Raw genomic sequence first — 19,706 nt, 5'->3', positions numbered from 1 at the left:
AAACAAAGAAAATATTTTAATCACGATTTTTTAAATATTTTATTATCACTTTTTTTGTTTATCTTTTTTAATTGTTTTATATCTTACATTCTTCTCCTTATAGCGATCTTATCAGAACGGGCAAGTTTACAATGAAACTTAAATATTAGATACAGTTGTCTTGTTGTAGCACTCTAACAAGTTGGAGTTGTGAGATGATTATTATAGGTACAATATTATCTAGGGCAAGTCCTAACTAGACATCCTTACTATCGCAATCTCCAACTGAGGGTATTCAGGGGCTAACCACACCGAGCACACGCGGTCCGATGCGACATGCGGCACGCGACACGCGACATCGGCTCGCGTCAACACTCAGAACGTTCTTGAAATAAATAAACATGAAAACAAAAATCATTTCAGAAGGGAACATTTTGTTGCGGAGCATAATATGGTCCGTGATAAGACAAATCAAAATGATTTTGCAAGGACAAAACATATTAAAATTAAAACATTTATATATTAAACAAAATTGGCAGATTCGATAATAAATATAGTTGATATAATAATTATTTAAAAATATACGTCTCAATAGATAGTTGAAGCGAGGAAGCAGCGCTCCGGTAACTCGGGGCCGAGTGACTCCGGACTGCGACATCTGACTACTTCACCCTCGCAGTCCGGAGTCAGCTCTCGTCTGATCGGGATAGGATTTGTAGGGTACACTAGGCACTGACAACCAGCGCGGTAGCGAATCTTACAAATTCAGTCCATGGTTGTATTCGCGCGATAGAGTCTTTTAATTGAGAGGTATATTTTACTACCTTGACTATGAAAAGAGTGAGCTTACCGAATTACAGAGATCATAACAATAAAATCATTCTAAGAAATGAGCAAACTTCAGACGACCCGCGGCCAAAGGGCCGGAGTCGGGCGCTTTTCCTCCTCCGCGCCCCCTCGAAGGTACCGAGTGCCGGACGCTGGGTACCGCCTACGGGTCCCCGGAAGGGGCGCACGAGACGACAGCGATAATAATAACTTGATTTTCTTAACCTATTCACAATAAAATCACATTTCGGACAGATCGCCAACGGGCCCAGGCCGCGGCTCTCACCTCGGCCGAATAAATGCGAAGAAAATCCTTCACAACTTATAATTTAATATTCTCCGAAGGAAAGTTAGGTACCGAGTTAATATTTTTCGATGATTTCAAAAAGGAACGCGAGTTTATCCGTGGAAAATATGGATTTCAAAAATTAGGCTCGAAACCGCGCAAGGATGGTTATATTTCCGGGCTTCAGCGGTGGCGGCGCGCTGTGGCGGCGCACCCCGGGCGGGTGATAAGTAGGCTTGGAGACTCGAGAAAATATTATATATCTTAATATATCAATACTCGAGACACGACTACAAAAATTACCTAAGCAATTACGTCGGTTTAAGATCGGGCGAGGGTTGGAATTGCGATCCAACAATACAAACGTTAGTTGACGTCACCGGAAATGTCCCATTGCGTGTAGTTGGGTACCTACCAGACTGACTAGGTTTTCCGCGATTTCGGAACAAAACAGAAAAATGAATATTTCTCAACCACTAAAGCGATTCGAGAGTATAAAAATAATATTACTGATGAGTTTCTTTTAGGCCTCAATTTCAAGCGATAATTTTATAATTATTATAACACACACTCTGATTGACGATACAAATATATTATTATTGACATTTACAATGAATAAAACTTTTCATTAAAAATTAAATCACATCGAAACATACTTTTGTTTTCTATTAAAATCTACGAATATATTGTTATTTTCAACAATCAGTCGCCGCTCGAATAATATCCACCCACGCATTATTGATTAGATTGACGATTGGATGACGTAATCTGTCCGCAAAGGTACTCTCGATCAACGCGTCAATAGTCCGGGGCGAAGAGGACAAAAAGGTAGAGTCTGGTTCCTCCGGAGGTCGGAGTGGGCTCTAGCGGAATGCATAATGTGTCCCGGGCAGTCTGACTGCGGGACGGTGGTCGGACAGTATGGCACAGTGACAGCTTTCGGACACCGGACACCGGACACCGAACACCGGACTTCACTATCGATACGAATAAACACACAAAGGTAAACCTAATTTACCGGAAGAACATAAGTAATACATATCTACATTATAAACTTTAGTTGCTAACTAAATAATACGTAATATTTGCGTAGATCTTTTTTTGGTAATAATTTTTCGTAAGTAGATTTTTTAATATTTTTTTTATAGTTTTCTGTTTTTCCACCAAAGTTCAGCAATTTAGAGAGTCGGCCGTCGGACACTCGCGGAAGCGCGGGTGGCGGCGCGGTCTCCGTTCTCACGTGGAGCACGCCATCCACGCGCACGCGGGCGGCGGGCACGAGCAGCAGGGGGCGGGCGGCGGGGGCGGGTAGCAGGCGGGCAGGATGGGCGCGTAGTAGTACCCGTTGGCGTACAGCAAGCCGGGCTGGTGCGCCGCCAGCAGGCGCTGCCGCTCGAGGCACAGCTCGGCGCACGCCAGCTCGTCGATCAGCGCCAGCGTCTGGCGCCGCTCGTGGCCCATGAGGCACACCGTGGACTCCGCAACCACCGAGTGGAGCAGCGTCAGGAACTGGTACTTCAGCGGCTCCTCCTCTGGGCCCGCGAAGTGGTTCCACAGGTAGGCCTCTAGCTTGGCCCGCTGTTGCCCGATGTCCGGGAAGTCGATGAAGTATCGCGAGCACATGTAGCGCTCCAGCGACTTTATCTTGTCGGGCCGCGCCGGCCGGTACGCCTTCACGAGCAGCGTGCAATACTTCAGTAGGCCCCCGCCGCGAATCTCCTCGGGGTGCCGCGTGCATATGAGTTTCTTGTGAAGGTGATATAGCGCCTCGCGGAAGTCGCCGTATACGGATTCTCCTACCACGGTAGGGTAGAAGTTCTCTCCGATTGGCAGGCGCGCGCAGTCGCAGAATAGGAACAGCGAGTCCAACATGATCTGAAAGGAATCCACGGAGAACTCGAACTGCCGCCTCATGGTATCCACAAACTTTAGCTCCACGCTGCGGTGACCGCGCGAATTTCCCAATGATATGAGAGACCAGCGGTCGCCCTCGTTGTTGACCTTTACCATCTTGCCCACGTAGGCCTCCTTGATGCTGCACGTCGACACGCAACGGCGAGCCACGCCTTCGGGGAACAGGTCGCACAGCGAGTTCAGCACGGCGCTCTTCACGCGCTCGTAGTGACGTCCGCTAGACAGCTCCACGCCAAAGATGAGATCCAGGTCGTTATAGGGCTGACTCTCGGTGGCTAGAACGTGAGACGCGGCCCCCCCGTTCAGGCGGATGTCGCGTACTTTCATGCCAGCTCCTCCTTCTGATGCGGGAGCCTGCAGCTTATCCCTCACGGCTGCCACGAGATCACGCAGGCGCACTTCCAAAGTGGGAAAGTTGCCCCTGCCGTGGATGCTCACAACCTCGTCCATGACGTCGCTGAGACGCCGCACTTGCTCGTAGCTAAGTACTGCCAAACGTTGCGCGCCTGCGCTCTGCAACGAAAGGCCCTCCATGTTAGTAATGAGGGTTGACTGATCTCCGTCCACCTGCGGGCAAAGAAAATCAATTGTTAGTCACGTTGTTCATGGAAATAAATTATTAAGCATATGAGCAAAAATTTAAAATATTAACACTCGAGCTGCGTATAAACAACTAGATATAAGATTTATAAAAAATTAGGACGATCAGATTATTCTCACCTTTTTATTGAGATAGTTAAAATTAAATCTGTATATTGCAAAAGTTATGAATATTATCTTATAACCTTAAAAGAGGATAAATTAATAAATTCCAAACACTAGGTACCTAATTTTAATTTACATAATAAATTCCTTGCGACTGAGAAAACCTATTCTTGCAGATCAATGTTTTGTAATTCATAACAAATTATGTATTTATTGAGGAAAAAAATACTGTTTGACATAAATTGCATACGGTATATAAAAATATGTAGAAAAAATTTTGTAAAACACTCGATACAAATTTTCCAGTGGTGTAAACTGTTGATTAAGTAAATTATAGGTATCAAAATAAAAACAAATCAAAAATTAAGAAATGGTAGGAATTAAAAAAATGCAATTAAAAAAAATCAGATATGTTGCTACATACGTAGAAATAATAATACAGTTATCAAAAATAATATAAAATAAATTTTAAGAATAAAAAAAATATACACTTAGGTATATAAAAATAATTAACATACATAATAAGGAACTTCATCGCTACAGGAAATTGGATACAAAAAATGTTTTCTTGCCCGCGGGTAAAAAAAATTAGAGCATTAAATTGTACGACAAAGTTTCTAACGAAAAAAATAGTAAAAAATATTTCCGTAAAAACGAACCATTTTGAACGACGTCACTAGTTCATATGAATCAACCAATGATAAGAGATATGTGGAAGATATCCGGTTTGCTTACCGTAATGGACTAATCGGCAGAACTAACAGAGAATAAGTGGAAGAAAACCTCTAATAGAAAACGTCAAAAATCATAGCGCTCATAATAATACTATTACATAGAACGGCTCTTCTGTATTTCATGGCTAATAGTTCTAGATAACTATTTTTTTATATACCATATACTATTGTTCAAAATTGTTTACACTTCTTTATTGATGTTTTTTTTTTTCGTTTTTTTTCTTGATTTTATTTATAAGTACAATATATTTCTCTTTATATTTTTTTTACATCATTTTATATTTTTATACATAAATATATACTGTGTACCTAAGTTTTATTTAAAAAAATAATATATTTAATTTATTTTTTTATCGTTAAGTGTTATTTTTAATTGTTTTCTTAGTTTTTTTTTAACTGGTTCAAAGTATTTCTGATACCAAATTATCATTTTTTATTTGTGTTAATTTTTTCTAAGACTTTCTTAATTTGTAAATTAATAATATTATTTAAAATTCTCCGTATTAATTATAATTATACTTCCATGTATGTATATTTAACTGTATTTGTAACTAATATGTAAAAGGCACTAAGTGTCGTTTATTTCAATAAAATAAAAATTACGATATACCAAAATTGAAAAAAATAAATTCTTAGCTTAGTTTAAAAGTCTATTAACAAATAAAATCTTTTGCAAAATTGATTACTAAGCCTCCACAAATTGCCTCGAACACCGGCATCCCTCATACCCGAACCGGCAACGTTAAACGGACAACGAATTTGAAAAAATCCCTCCTATCCAACACCTCTTCACTGCGCATCGGTTCTTATAATGTGTGCACAATGCAGGTCCTCGGAAAAGATATCCACGCAACTCGTATCATGGAGAAATAAAAATAGGTTACTCTTGGTATGAGCGAGGCGCGTTGGAAAGGATCTGGGAAGAGGCTGTTGGATAAATACTGCGGATGCCTCCTGAGAGACTTAATCATGCTTGTCTACTTTACAAGGCATCAGGTTCTCGACGCCCTGAACGTTCACTGCTGACAGTTTGCCGGCAGTTTATGTCAAAACTTCGGGACGAGAACCTCACATGGGAGGACACAAAAGAGTTGGCGGTCGATAGAGATGCATGGAGGCTCTTTGTGGATACCATATGATCCAGCTAGGGAGCGGACATGGAATGATGATGATGATGAACAAATGAATAAAATATATTAAAAAAACGTTCGAACTTCCTCATTAATAGCGTCGTAAAACCAAACAGGCGTACTGTCTATAAGGAATAATGTGTATTTCGTATAGGAGAGATCAAAAATGTCTGCGTGACCGGAGAGAACGGTATTATAATAATTACATGATGTATGCCTGGAGAGCGAATTGGCGATAAACGAAAGTAAGTCAAAAGTGATGGTATTTGGAAGGGATAGTGAGGTTACTGACTGCATAATAAATGTAAACAACGAATGTCTCGAAGAAGTAGAAGAATTTGTTTATCTGGGAAGCATGTTTTTAAGAGATGGAAGAGTAGAATAAGATGTTGAAAGGAGAGTGAATGTGGGAAACAAAATGAGCGGAGCACTAAGCACAGTAATTGCTAATAAAAATATGTCAATAGAAGCTAAACCGTCAGTGCACAACGGAGTTTTAGTCCCAACACTTATGTACCAAGCCGAGCGAACGCGGTTGAAATGCGATCTCTAAGACGAATGTGTGGGAAATCAATGCATGATAGGGTTTCAAATGATGAAATTAGTCAAAAGTGTAAATCTGAGTCAAGTATAATTGATAAGATTAAGAAAGGGTCTCTGAGATGGTTTGTTCACGTAGAACGAATGGACGACGAAAGAATGGTAAAACAAGTATATATGGCGAAAATGAACGGTAACGTGAGACGAGGACGACCAAGGAAGACGTGGCATGATCAGATAAACCAAAATATAAAGTCTAGTCATGTCAAAAGCAGACAGAACCGAAGGGCATGTATGACAAGATGTATGAATGTGGAGGAAGCTAGGAGTGTATGCCAGGATAGACGTGTGTGGCGGTCCATTCTCTCTGCCTACCCCTACGGGGAAATGGCGTGATGGTAGTAGTAATAGTAGTTGTAACATGCTCTAAATAAAAAATCATTCAACTGTGTTAGTCCTAACTTATGTTACGTTTTATGCTCATAAATTATGTTATGTTTCAGGTTCCTATAGGTTGTGCATATTTCGCTTTGCCATTCGGTCCGTTCTTTGTTAATGGTATTGTTTTATTGACAAGATACATTTCGGATCCATTATCATAGTAAGCCTATTCATGTTTTTGTGCAGTTTATATTAAATTACGTTGTACTTGAAACACCTGTGACTTTGTTAAGTAAAATATCTTTATCTCGAATGTCACCTTGAATAACTTTACGAATTAGTTATAAGGTTTTGACGGTTTCAATTTTTGAGATAAACTTATTTGCTGTGTACATTTGCCGTGCCGCATCATCACCGGGCGGGCAATTACAATTGGAAGATATGGAAGCTATACCTTCACTATGACGGCGTAAGTTCTGATAAATTCTCCGATTCCGACGATACACTACTGGCCCTGTAATTTAAAGTTTTGGATAGATACATCGATTCGTACCAAGGAGTCGGGTACCCCACGATACACAAATCTACGCACTGAAATGACATACCTTCACTATGACGGTTTGTTGTGAAGATTAATTCTCCCGAGCGGTTACAAAGATACACTACCGACCCTATATCTATAAATGTTGAGGTAAGTACATGGATATACCAAGGAAATAAGTACCTCACGTAAATAGGCATTCAAAATGACCAAAACTATGTTTGACTGAGCACTTTTTGCTTTAATTGAGATCTATATATTTTTTTAATCGTTTTGAGGTGGTTACTTTTATTTTTTTTACAATATACATAAGAGGTAAAACAGATAATTTTTAAAAAAATACAAAGCAATGAAATACATATTAATAGTAAAAATAGTAAACAAAAATCCCACAAAGACATGGTCTGTTCGTGGTTATACAAGAAAATGATAATGAATTTTTACTCCAATAATAAATAATGGACAGTTATAATATTTTTGTGTAACATAAGAAAGAAAAAATAAAATATTCTGTAAAAGATTATTTGGTATTTTTTTATGGTAATTAAAAAGAAAATCATATCTTTATATTTTTGTTTCAAATCAGAGTCTATTTGTATATTTATTTATGTTTATTATTGTACACACACTGATACATGAAAGTTATATAAAATATTATTATATAAACAACATAAAATTTATAAAAAACAATATAAAGCGACAAAATATGGAACATTGTTTAGAAGTAAAGTTGGTTTAAAAAAAGAAGATGAGTTTATAAACAATATAAATTAAAAAAAATAAATAAATAAAAGATAGGAACAGTGTTAAAAAGTATAGTTGGTATAAAAATAAAAAGATGAGTGTATTAACAACATAAATTTTAAACAATACAATATCAATTAATAAAATATAGAACTGTTTTTAAAACGTAAGGTGTTTTTAAAAAAAAAAAAAAAATTATATCAGGAAAATTTGGTTAGAAGAGTTCACGAATATGTAAAAACAAGATATCATTGTTTTATTTCCATTATCCGCTCATTAAATATGCAAAGTGGAATTTCCTAAGTATACCACAACAAAGTCAAAGTGCAGAAATAGGTTCAATCCTACAACAGATATAATAAATATGTATGAATAAATTCAACTAACCAAGTGCCTGACATAAAAAAATGCGATTCAAGAACATAAAATAAATCGTCAGAGTCATCGAGAGTTTTATTCACTCATGTTTTTTAGTCGGCCTCGTGATGTAGTGATCAGCACGTTTGCCTGCCATGCCAGAGGTCTTGGATTCGATTCCCGATGATATTTTTTTTAAAAGGTGTTTTTACACTTGAATATTTCATAGGCCCTGGACTGACACCTAAAGCGTTAGACTGATCATCTTACCTTATGTTACAACAAATCATTATTTAAATGAAAAAAAAAAATATTTATACGAATGTATGGGAGCGAAGTATGAAATTGGAAAAATAATGATGAAAGTAGGTTTAATGCTGTCGAAATGCGATCCCTCGGGCGAATGTGTGGTAAAACGATGTATGATAGGTGCACAACTGTCGAGATCCGTGAAGTGTGTAAGGCTGAGACATGCATTATTGACAGAATCAAGAAAGGGGTGCTGCGTTGGTTTGGACATGTAGAGCGAATGGACAGCAAAAGAACGGCTAAAATGATCTACGATGCAAATGTTTATGGATGCAGAAAACGAGGAAAACCGAGAAAGACATGGCACGATCAAGTCCATCAAATACTTGAAGATGGACATGTCAAAAGTAGGAATAATCGGCGTGCGTGCATGAGAAGATGTATGAATGTAGAGGAAGCGAAGTCTGTATGCCAAGATATAGTGTTATGGCGTTCTATCCTCTCTGCCTACCCCTACGGGGAAACGGCGTGATGGTTTGTTGTTGTTGTTGTTATACCAATGAAGTGCCCTACGCACAATTAGGTGCGGAAAGGGAATGATGATGACGATGATATTTTTATTATTGTTATAATTAGTAGATAACTAATAAATGTTTTAAGAACATTTTTAATTTTTACCATTATTAATTACTCAACCTAAAAAATGAGCTAAATGTTGGGTTAAAATTTTCTGATTTTTGAAGTGTTCTTTTACTAAAAAAAATTAAAAAATTGATAATCACATCTATTATTTCTAGCACTTCTATCTTTAATTGGTTATCATCATTTTCCTAAGCACTTATTAGTGCGTAGGGCACTGCGTTAGTTAACAAAATGCAGCGTATCTCGATCATCTATTACATGAGGGTAACGTTATCAGCCCTACGCTTCAAGTGTCAGTCCAGTGACAATGAAATACTGCAAAGAAAACCAACTTGAAATAAATATTTTGCGTCGACCTTTCCAAGAATCAAACCCGGGATCTAAAACATGACGGCAACTTGGAAGCGTTGAACTACGAGGCGGAATTATCTCCACTCGATTTCGTTACTCGGGATTTTTACCTGAGAGCAGCCATCGTGTCGAAAACAGGCGTCTGCTTTGACACCAAGAATAAACCACGGGACACGGGAGTCACAGTCATTTAAAGATATATATATGGCAAAAATAAATAATAACGTATCCCTTACTTTATCAGGCCAAAAGCCCAGTGTTGAGTTGGAATACAACAATCGAAAGTCGGAGCATGCATATTATTAAAGAATAGTATAAATAAAAAAAATACACAAATTTCAATTCTAATAACATCTGTACAACACGCTAAATAGTAAATAAATTTATGCAATGTTTCGCAGCAGTCTCCTGCAATGATTTACATTGAACGAAATGTTCAGAAAAAAACATTTTGTGCTTGTGCGATTTTTGAACTTTTAAACTAAATAAAATAATTTCAATATATAAAAAAATTTCAATGTAAAATAATAGTAAATGTTAAAATAATACATATTAAAGGACTACTGATGTTATTTTCTTTAAAGCAATGTGAACTTCAGATTTTTATTTCAACTTAAAAAAGCATTTCAGACGAATGTATACTTCAGTGTTTTATTCGCATATAAAATAGCTTATTGGGTTATTATCTACATTATTTACTTCGAAACGGCAAAAAATGGACTCTTGTGATTTATCTTTTAAGATACAGATATTAATTTATTTAATTGGAAGAAATTAAATTTTTCACATTAGAGCAACGAATAAAATTTAATGTCGCAATTTTAATTTAAGATAAATCATGGGGATTGTTTGGTATGGCGTGGTTTAAAAAAAAAATATTGGTTAGTAAAATTTTATACACTAAGTTACAAAACAAATATTTTTTTCGAGTACTGTGCATCTTCTTAATATAAAGTAATTCCAAAGACTCGAGAGAGTAAATGAACAAAGTCATAATACAATATATTGCTTCTTATAAAAATTATGATAATTTATTCTTGTTTATTGAATAATCATTACAACCGATTAATTCGCAATAAAAAATATTTAATCATTGTTTGTTACATTATAAAACAATTGCGCCAATAATTTTAATACGGTAATATAAAAAGTAGCAAAAACAAAGTTAATTTAATCAATTACGTCAATTTTCTTATCAATAAAGTGAGAATTCGTCTGACGACTGTGACTGACAAAGACGGCTTAAATTTAAGCCTTAGAACAAATGATGATTGGTATCGCCTTAAACAATACTACTGTTGGTTAAATGCCGATAATCATATGTGGCTGGTGTTTGTTACGCAAAAATGTGTGCCACACCAACCTGAAACTGAGATGACGTTTAACATCAAACGCAACTTACAAAAATACGATTAATTATTTCGCTTGGCTGTTAAGTTTAATACAAAAAAAGTACTTAAAAGAACAAAAAAGGTTATAAAATTTTTATATTGATTATTTTTTTTTGTAAAAATTTTACAATAAATTGGGATAACACATTTTTAAACATTTTACACCTTAATAACTCAAAAAAGGTTTAAAACAGTGTTACTTTTAAAAAAAAACTCAAAACTCAACAGATGGAAGAGTTGAGGAAATGTGGATGTTCAAACATGGGCAGAATGGTGAATGTTACACAGTGTGTAAAGTGGCCGCTTAAACCAGCCAATGACAGGTCATAGGCCTGTAAATGCCTAGACGTCCATATTCCCTTCTCAAAAATGTTTTCCCTCTCTGTTGAAATAAATTTAAATATGAATAACTCCCTAGGGAGGAAATCCAGCCATTCTGCAAGCATTTGGACATACTCAAACATTGTTGAATTACTACCTGGTAAAAGAAGATATATAAAAATTGGAAAATTGTTTTCAGGCGTCGCCTAGTAGGTGATTTGGTTCAACCGGATGAATCTCACCCACGTTATAAAGGTTTCAGCTCTTTTACTTCACAAGACTCAACAGATGGAAGAGTTGAGGAAATGTGAATGTTCAAACATGGGCAGAATTGTGAATGTTACACAGTGTGTAAAGTGGCTACTTAAATTATCTAATGACAGGTCATAAGCCCTGTAAATGCCTAGACGTCAATATTCTCTTCTCAAAAATGTTTTCCCTCTGTGTTGAAATAAATTTAAAAAAAAAACTAAAATTATTATATTTTTTAAACTGTAAAATCAGTACAAGTATACACGTTATTGTGTTTTTTTTTTGTAAAAAAAATATAAAATTTAAAATAAGCTTCATGTTCTAAACCAAACGATAAAAATATTTGGGATTTACTTCAAATATGAATCCCCAAATCTTAAAATCTTAGCTTCCGTGGTAAGAAACAATTCTGGCAAGGAAAGCGTCTTTTGCTGGGTAAATACATTTTTTCAATATTGTTATCATGTTATCCACATATTGATCTTAATTTGCAACAATATGTAAAGCCTCTTAAAGTAGTGTAACATTGTTTTTAGTCCAGTTGCATGGTTTTTGGTTAACACACCGAGGCATTACAAAGAATTTGTACATAACTCATTTAACTATTTGTTCAAAGTAAGATCACTTTTGGATTATGATTCTGACTCATATTTTCGATTTTGTGGTTTGGACACATTTTTGCATAATACCATACATAAGTCGTTAAATGTAACAAATATAGTCAGGTCATTTTTACAATAAATGCGCTACATAAAGTATTTAACTAATTATAGAAAGATTTACACTTGGAGTCATAATTTTGAATAAAAAGAAAAACGACTTTTCTACTAAAGTTATTGTATTTTCGTTTCAGTATAAAGTATGTTAACTATTAAAATATAACATAATATTCTATGAATTCTATGAAGGTTTTGTTTTTTGAGCAAATAGTCTTTTTTTAATGGACCTTTTGTTCTTAATTCTTTGTTTTTTACAGTAAACGCCCAGAAAGCTTTCAATATAGGATTGTTCTTAATCAAATATAGGGTGCTGTGTTAAAATTATTAATAAGTAAAATTTCTATTACTTGTCTATAACGTTATTTTTCATTTGGATAATTAAAGCTGAATAGGAGGCGTATATTTTTTAAATGAATTTAATTAAATGAAAATGAAATGATGATTCCCATTAAAAGCAAGAAAAAAATCATTGAATGATTATATTCTTGGTTAGTCAGGGTGTCGTAGTTTATTTTTATAATCTCCGTCCATATCACCTCTTTTCCATCTGGTGACAAGCCTCTAAAATAAAGGTTTAGTGGGTAATTCCTTTTAAAAATAAAATGTTGATGATGTTTTTGAATACTTTATCTATACTCACTTTATCAAAATTTAGGCATGGTACCTACTTGATTCAGAATCATGACAAATTAATCATATTTTTTCAGAAATGCATTTTTAGCAGCAATTTTGATCTAACAGTAAAAAAAGGCGCACTTTAGTATTTAATTAGAATTGTGTTAATCACAATATTTGCACAAAAACTAAAAAAATATCAATCCTATGCCAGTTTTTGCATAAACTCTTCAGATAATTTACATAATAAGCTATATTAAAGAATTAAAACGAACAATGAAGTTGCTCATGTATAAGTATATGTATTTTTGGTAAATATAAAAAAAGGTAAAATAATATGTTTTACTTGAATTTTCAATGCAATAACTCGGAAAAACTATTTTTTGTTGAAAAACGAAAGTTACGCATACGCCCGCGTAATCAAATAACTGGCATTCATTCGCAAAAAAAGGGCACAACTTTACTTTAAGTTCACTAACTTGTACTATCTAGTTTTATTGCTCTCGGAAATGTTCATTGTGCCACTGCTGTTAATTGAATTAGCATAAAAGAATATATTAGAATATTTAGATTTTTGCTTTTTGTTATTAAGAATCGTATCATTATTTGTGCGGTTATTAAAGAACATTTTAGAAACAAAATAAGAGACTTGTCCCATTTCAATCGCTCACGTGCAATAAAACGAGTTTGAGTATGATAGAGTATATAATGTATTTACTTAAGTTATACTAAATTTCGTATTTTTTCCTTTTGGTTTTCACAGAATATTGACTGACTTAAATATGTTTAAAGTGTTATTTCACAAAGTAAATGCCGAAACGATAAATAATATAATTTACAGACTTCTTTTATTATTTCTGAGTTTAATTATTAAACTGATATAGGCATTTGAATAAACAAATAAGAAGTTATAAAATAAAACTGTCACAATAAACAAACCACACTACATAAACACCTGTAGCTATACTTGATGTGAAATGATTACGAGATTTTTTCGCAAATAATGTTGTTTATACAGATCCATAAAGAATTACTTTTGTACAATGTAAAAAGACAAAAAAGATCAAATATAAACATGTTTTTTTACTGAATTACTTTATACTATTAGGTAAGTACTAATCACAGATTAAAAAGCGAAAGAAAGATAAATGAAATAAAGAATTTTCCATTGACAGGCATATCCGTCCCAATAGGTCTTTACAGGTCGCAGTGACGTCAGGAGTTGGTATAGCACTGACCCCCACCTCTAAGAAAAATTGACAGGCATTTCAACCGACTTTTTGAGTGGGAAATCTCGACTGTTATTTCAAATTTATTATGGATAAAAAATATTTAAAAACTGATCAAAGGAAAAAATCTAGATACATAGTTCTGCCCTTCGTATGAAGAGTGCAATATCTCGGTTAGACATGTTTCAGAGAAAAACGCCGTAAAAGAAAATAAAGTTGGTTTTGTTGTAGTTTTAATACTATGTATGCCATGTACCAAAAGAAAGGAAAAAAACTGAGAGCTTAATTTGGTTCTCATATTAAGATTGATATTTAAACTTACATAAAACTAAATGAAAAAAAAATAAAATGAAAATCTAGTTACAGTAGTTTTGCTTCCTGGATTTCATGGTTCCTGAAAGAATATTGATATGTGAGTAAAATTAAAATATACCTACATTCTTCGTGATTCCGAATATGTATTTAACAAAATATCGTCAAAATGTTTTAAATACCTACATTAATTTTTTGAAAAATATGTGTATTTTATGCTTAAATTATTAATAATAATATTCCACAGCAAGCACAAGAAGTTGCCTTTTTGGTGTGGTATTTCGTTTCATTTTTTGTTTCTGTAATTTTGCTTGGTTATGTATTTCTTTTTCTTAAAATTTTGTAACTTTATAATATAAAAAAAGAGATTTTTTAACTCTGATGTCTTTCAAATCCATGTACAAAAAATACATAACTTAATATCTTTCTTACTTTAAAAAAAGAACTCGTGTTTTGCTATAATATGCCTTGATTATATGGTTATTTTACACATAATTTTAAGTACCTAGTATTTTGCTAATGTAACATTACGTTACAGAACCGTTTTCTGAAGGATTTTTTAGCAGCCTTTAAGAGTTATGAAATAGCGCAAGTCATTAAATTAAATAATTAATATTTCATAGTTTCAATGATTAATGCAACAAAAATATTGTAATATTTTTTATAAAAGATTAAAAACTATTAATTTTTGTAGATAGTTTTTGTCAGAATTCCAGAACTGCTGTAACAACAGTTAAAAGACAAGTTAAGTACTTCCGACATTTTAAGTTAACGTTGTTTAACGCTTCGGTGAAAATATTTACGCGAAGAGAAAAATTTTTGAAAGAGTTTAATTAGGCGTGGATACATCAAAACAAATACATTCATGTTTTGATAAAACTACTATGGTGGGATTTGCATGTTCGCGTAATAAGCATCCTGACGAAGAGACGGGTACGACTCGGAACCGGAAAATTTGGTAACATTTATTGAAAAGTTTCACCATAAAGTTAATACTTAAAAATTAATAATGATTTTTTTTATTTAAAATATTTCATCCTCTGTGAGGCAATAACAAATACTATCTTTATCGGTACAATACATATCGAGACGGTATAAAGTAAATTCGATATTTATATACGAAAATGAGTATATTTGTATAAAAATATCGAGTATCTTCGTCGATAACGTCTAATCAAACATGTTTAGAAAAAAAAAAGTACATATTCTATTTTTCATACAGAAAACTTAATTTAACTTTAAAGATTATATTTATAAGAATACTTTTTATTATACGGGCTCTGAAGAGTTTTTCTAGTTTGATGGATATTTATATGATCGCTTAATGACAGGTCATAAGTACTGTTAAACCTTAGAACCGTAAATTTATTTTTCCAAAGTGTTTTTCACCTCTTTAATATAAAATATAAACCTACTTGCATCAATGCAAATATTTATAATTTCCTAGACTGAAAATAAAAACTGTCTTTTACTTAGTCAAATTTGAATTGGTTGTGTTACGAAAAAGGGCGAGGAAAAAAAACCAGGCATTCACATGTTATTTTAAATTTCAGTACTTTCATTTTAAATTCATAAATTTCACCATCCACATCCAGTGGTGCGTATGGCACATCATTGGTACCCCAATCGCAACGAATGGTCGTTTTTGAGACACGTAAAGTAAGGTTATCAGTCTTACGCGTCTGGTGACAGGCCCGGAACAATGAAATATTGCAGTGTAAAAACACCTTGAAAACTCATATTTTACGTCCACCATGCTAGTAATCGAGCCATGGACCTCAAAAATGGTAGGCGATAGCGCCAACCACTACTTGACGTGGCTATTTCCACTCGATTTCCTTATTTAGAATTTTTACCTGATAGCAGTCATCGAGTAAAAACAATCGTTTATGATTTCGGATCTATTTCACCGTATTTCACACACATCACTATATTCGTCATCCACCCGGACGTATACAAAATTTTGTAAGAGCCAAGGAAATTTTTCAATTAATTTTAAAATGTTGTCATTATGAATTTTTAACAATGGCGTTGAAACAAATACATTTGTAGTCGACCATATTGTTTTTTTTTTATTTCTAAGATTACATTTCTGAATCACAGAGTTTGGGCGGGCGCCAAATAAACTAGGAACTAAATATCCGATTCAACAACATAAATATACGATTCTTAAGCCACGTAAATGCCGAGATTTCCATATTCCCTTCTCACGTAGGTTCCACGTCTCCGTTGAAATATGTGTCAAAATATATTCATAAAAAAAATGATAACGTGTACATTTCATGTTACCCTAGGCATAAAAACGTCTGCCTTAAAATGGGTTATACCTAGTTAGGCAGACTAGACATAATCCAGAGAAATCTATTACTATAGTATGTATGTAGTAGATAAAAACAATAGTGTATATGTAAATAAATCATAAGTTTTATTATTAACCAATAAAAAACATATCGATACGTGAGTAAAAAATAAATTAATACGTTTATTTCAAACACTACGTAACTTTGTGGTCATTCATTACATTATAATTTAAACCAAAATAAAAACACTTTTGAACACTTTAAATGGTTAAAAAGAAAGTTTTATCATCCAGATATTTTTATTTAAAAAATATCTGTTTTTATTTATACTATTATTGTGAGACCGTATTTTTGATAAAATTTGATTTACGTAAACAATGCGCAATAAGAATAAGCTGAATTTTAAAGTTTTATTTTTATCGTGTGTAAATTTAAATTCACAAAAACCGTTTGCTGTCGTATTTAAAATAAATGAATATATTAAAGACAAAGAGAAATATATTCAATAATGACAAAATTTTCCTCAATAACACTGTTAAATTTATAATTTAAAAGAAGCATACTTGAGGAATATTTTCACAACATTATTGATCATTATAATCGTCTCCCTATACGCACCCAGTGGCGCATAGAGCACTGCCTTGAAATTCTAACAGTCATACGCGTCAGGTGCATGTCCAGGAACAATGAAATATCGCAACGTAGAACCACCTTTAAAATAAATAATTCACGTTCACCCGCCAGAAATCGAACCTTGGACATCAAGCATGGTAGGCGAACGCGCCTACTGCAATACTAGGCAAGGCGGTCTAATCTTCGCTCGATTTCCGTTTTAATATATTGTATGTGGATAAACTTGTAGCTCCTGTAATGGCTGTGAATGCTCCACGATTTATTTTAATTATGACCGTTTGTATTTTAGAATACCGTTATAAGTATTTAAGTTTTATTTTATCCACGATTGACGAAAACAGTTGCACGCGGTAACTTATAAGACGGTCCTTAGTTTTATTAATAACAAGTTTTTGCGTAATTTTCTTATCATGTTTGTTTGTGGTGAACACGATTACGTCAAAATTATCTGTAGGTGCTTAATATCAAAACAACTTACCTAATAAACGAATGCTAATATGTACCTTTCAATTATTGAGGTGTTAAAGCATAATAAAGCGATTTTTCAGCTGTTGCCACGCTCTCGAAGGCAATAAACTATTATTGGATTATATGATTGACTCGGTTTCGGGGCTAGATACGACATTAGAAACGCCGAACGGACAGTGTTTCTATCACGACGCAGACAGGAAGAGAAGCGGATATATGGATGGTCCATAGTGTCTGGTTACATCAGGTATTAGGTCACTTTCACTAGAACTACCGACTACGCCTCCGGTAAATATCATGTCTGCTCGTATCTGACCGCGTGACACGACCGTCTGTACTCTCGCGCTCTCCTTTTGCACACATGTGTACTGTATTCGACTCATCACTGCGAGGGAACCACCATGTACCACTTGACTATGGATTCCACGCTTACTTTTATAATTTCAGAAAAACAAGTTAGACGCGCAATATGATATTGTTTTCACCTCACGCGTCTCTACACTACACTGTACTTTGTCTAAGTTGGTCGGCAACAGGTCAAACACTCGAACCGAAACGTACCATTTACAAAGTCACGTTTTCGTTTTTTGCCAAAAACTTTTAACATCGCATTTTTTATGAGTTCATAAGATAGACATCACCTAATGAGGACTCGAAACATTTTTATCGACGCTTTTTTTTCGTTAAGAAAATATTTTACAAGTCGAAAGTAGTTGGCGACAATAAAAGAAAATTTAAAATAGGCATTATCTAAGTTTTGCATTTCATACGCGTAGTAAAATAAGATCAACGATTTGGATCAGTATGGTGATGTTCGAGTGTGATTCTGACTAGATTTGGCTTAAATTAATTAGAAGAGAATAGTATGTCAGTGAACTAGGCGCAGTATGTAGGTAATCGGCCCACATCCTCCAAGTCCGAAGCACTAATTATAGTCCAACTGTCCGAACTACCTACATCAGATGATTCTATATGCGGTAGGCGCACTAATGAATGTGAAGATTACGTACTTTGACGATGTCTCGGATATAGTTCTCTCGGGGAATATAATTCACTTTGGTCTCCATGATTACGAGAGAACAGCTGCTGGCACTAGTTTACTACGACTAAAGGTTGAGTGTCGGCGCGAGCGGTGATTAGGAACCCGCTGACATGTCAGTCAGTGGCCGCGGTCACAGAGCACTGGCTATCACTCGCTGGCGTGTGGCGAGCTCCCTCGGGAGCGACACTGCTTCGCGTCACGCTTCACTCGCGACCGCAGACGACTGGGGCGGCGAACGGACCGCGGTGGACTGCCGACCGCCGAGTGCCGGAGGTCGGCCGCTCGCGCCGCACGAGGAGGGGGCTGCGCGCGCAGGAGGTGAAAGGGACTGACGTCACGAGGGCCCCCGAGCGCCCTCCGTCGCGTGGCGTCGCGCGCTGACGTCACGAGCGACGCCGACGGCCGACCGGACCGTAAGAATAGACAATAATAATTATGTAGTTCACCGGCGCCCCACGACATGACACGGAGACATACATCACAAATGAACTGACAATAGAAACAGGCACTCCATTTTATTCGGAACTAATGTAATAAGAAGAGTCTAGAGTTCCTTCAGAAATGTTCTCATTTTTACCGACGCACTATGAACACGAAATTATATAATGCAAACATCTGTCAACTAATTTTTTTGACAAAAACAGTTGATTTTCATTTTAACATCATAATTTCCCCATACGCATCCAGTGGTGTACGCACTACATTGGCACTCCAATTGCACCATATCTAGATTATTTTGCAATTTAGAAGGTAAAGTGATCAGTGTTACGCCTCAAGTGATATATTGCAGCGTAGAACCACCTTCAAAGCCAACATTTCGTATCCATGGTAAGCAAACACACCAATCTAACTATTTTTTAGACGCCAAGAGCCAGAATCATCTCCAGTCGAGAGAAGCTATCAAAACATTCGTCCAGGGTCCTGGTTCTATTTGACTCACAGAGCTGTATTTTTCATCCGCTCGGACACAGTTGGTCATATGATAGTATATTTAGGACAGCTGTGATTGCAGGTTTTTTTGGAAAACGTTATAACTTTAACCA

General features: G+C 35.1%; 1 protein-coding gene across 2 annotated transcripts in view; it reads right to left on the bottom strand.

Moving 5' to 3' along the window:
• Window positions 1–1,175: 1,175 nt before the first annotated feature.
• Window positions 1,176–19,706, bottom strand: part of LOC148276472 (terminal nucleotidyltransferase 5C-like) — a 109,872-nt gene continuing 91,341 nt past the window's right edge. Inside the window, exons 1-2 of one of the 2 annotated variants that reach the window (XM_088234209.1) lie at window positions 18,632–19,082; window positions 1,176–3,574 (exon numbers count right to left, since the gene is read on the bottom strand). In XM_088234209.1, coding sequence (XP_088090335.1) covers window positions 2,330–3,574; window positions 18,632–18,688 — 1,302 coding nt within the window. In that variant the 5' untranslated portion in view covers window positions 18,689–19,082 and the 3' untranslated portion in view covers window positions 1,176–2,329. Of the gene's footprint in view, window positions 3,575–18,631; window positions 19,083–19,706 lie in introns of those variants that run through there. The other variant, XM_088234208.1, reaches the window with a different exon arrangement.

This window comes from Micrasema longulum, unplaced genomic scaffold (assembly GCF_059751315.1).
Source record: "Micrasema longulum isolate JH-2025_06_02 unplaced genomic scaffold, ASM5975131v1 h1tg001215l, whole genome shotgun sequence".
Lineage (NCBI taxonomy): Eukaryota > Metazoa > Arthropoda > Insecta > Trichoptera > Brachycentridae > Micrasema > Micrasema longulum.
Note: the sequence above shows the minus strand (reverse complement) of the source record. Positions and strands in the feature narration are given on the sequence as shown.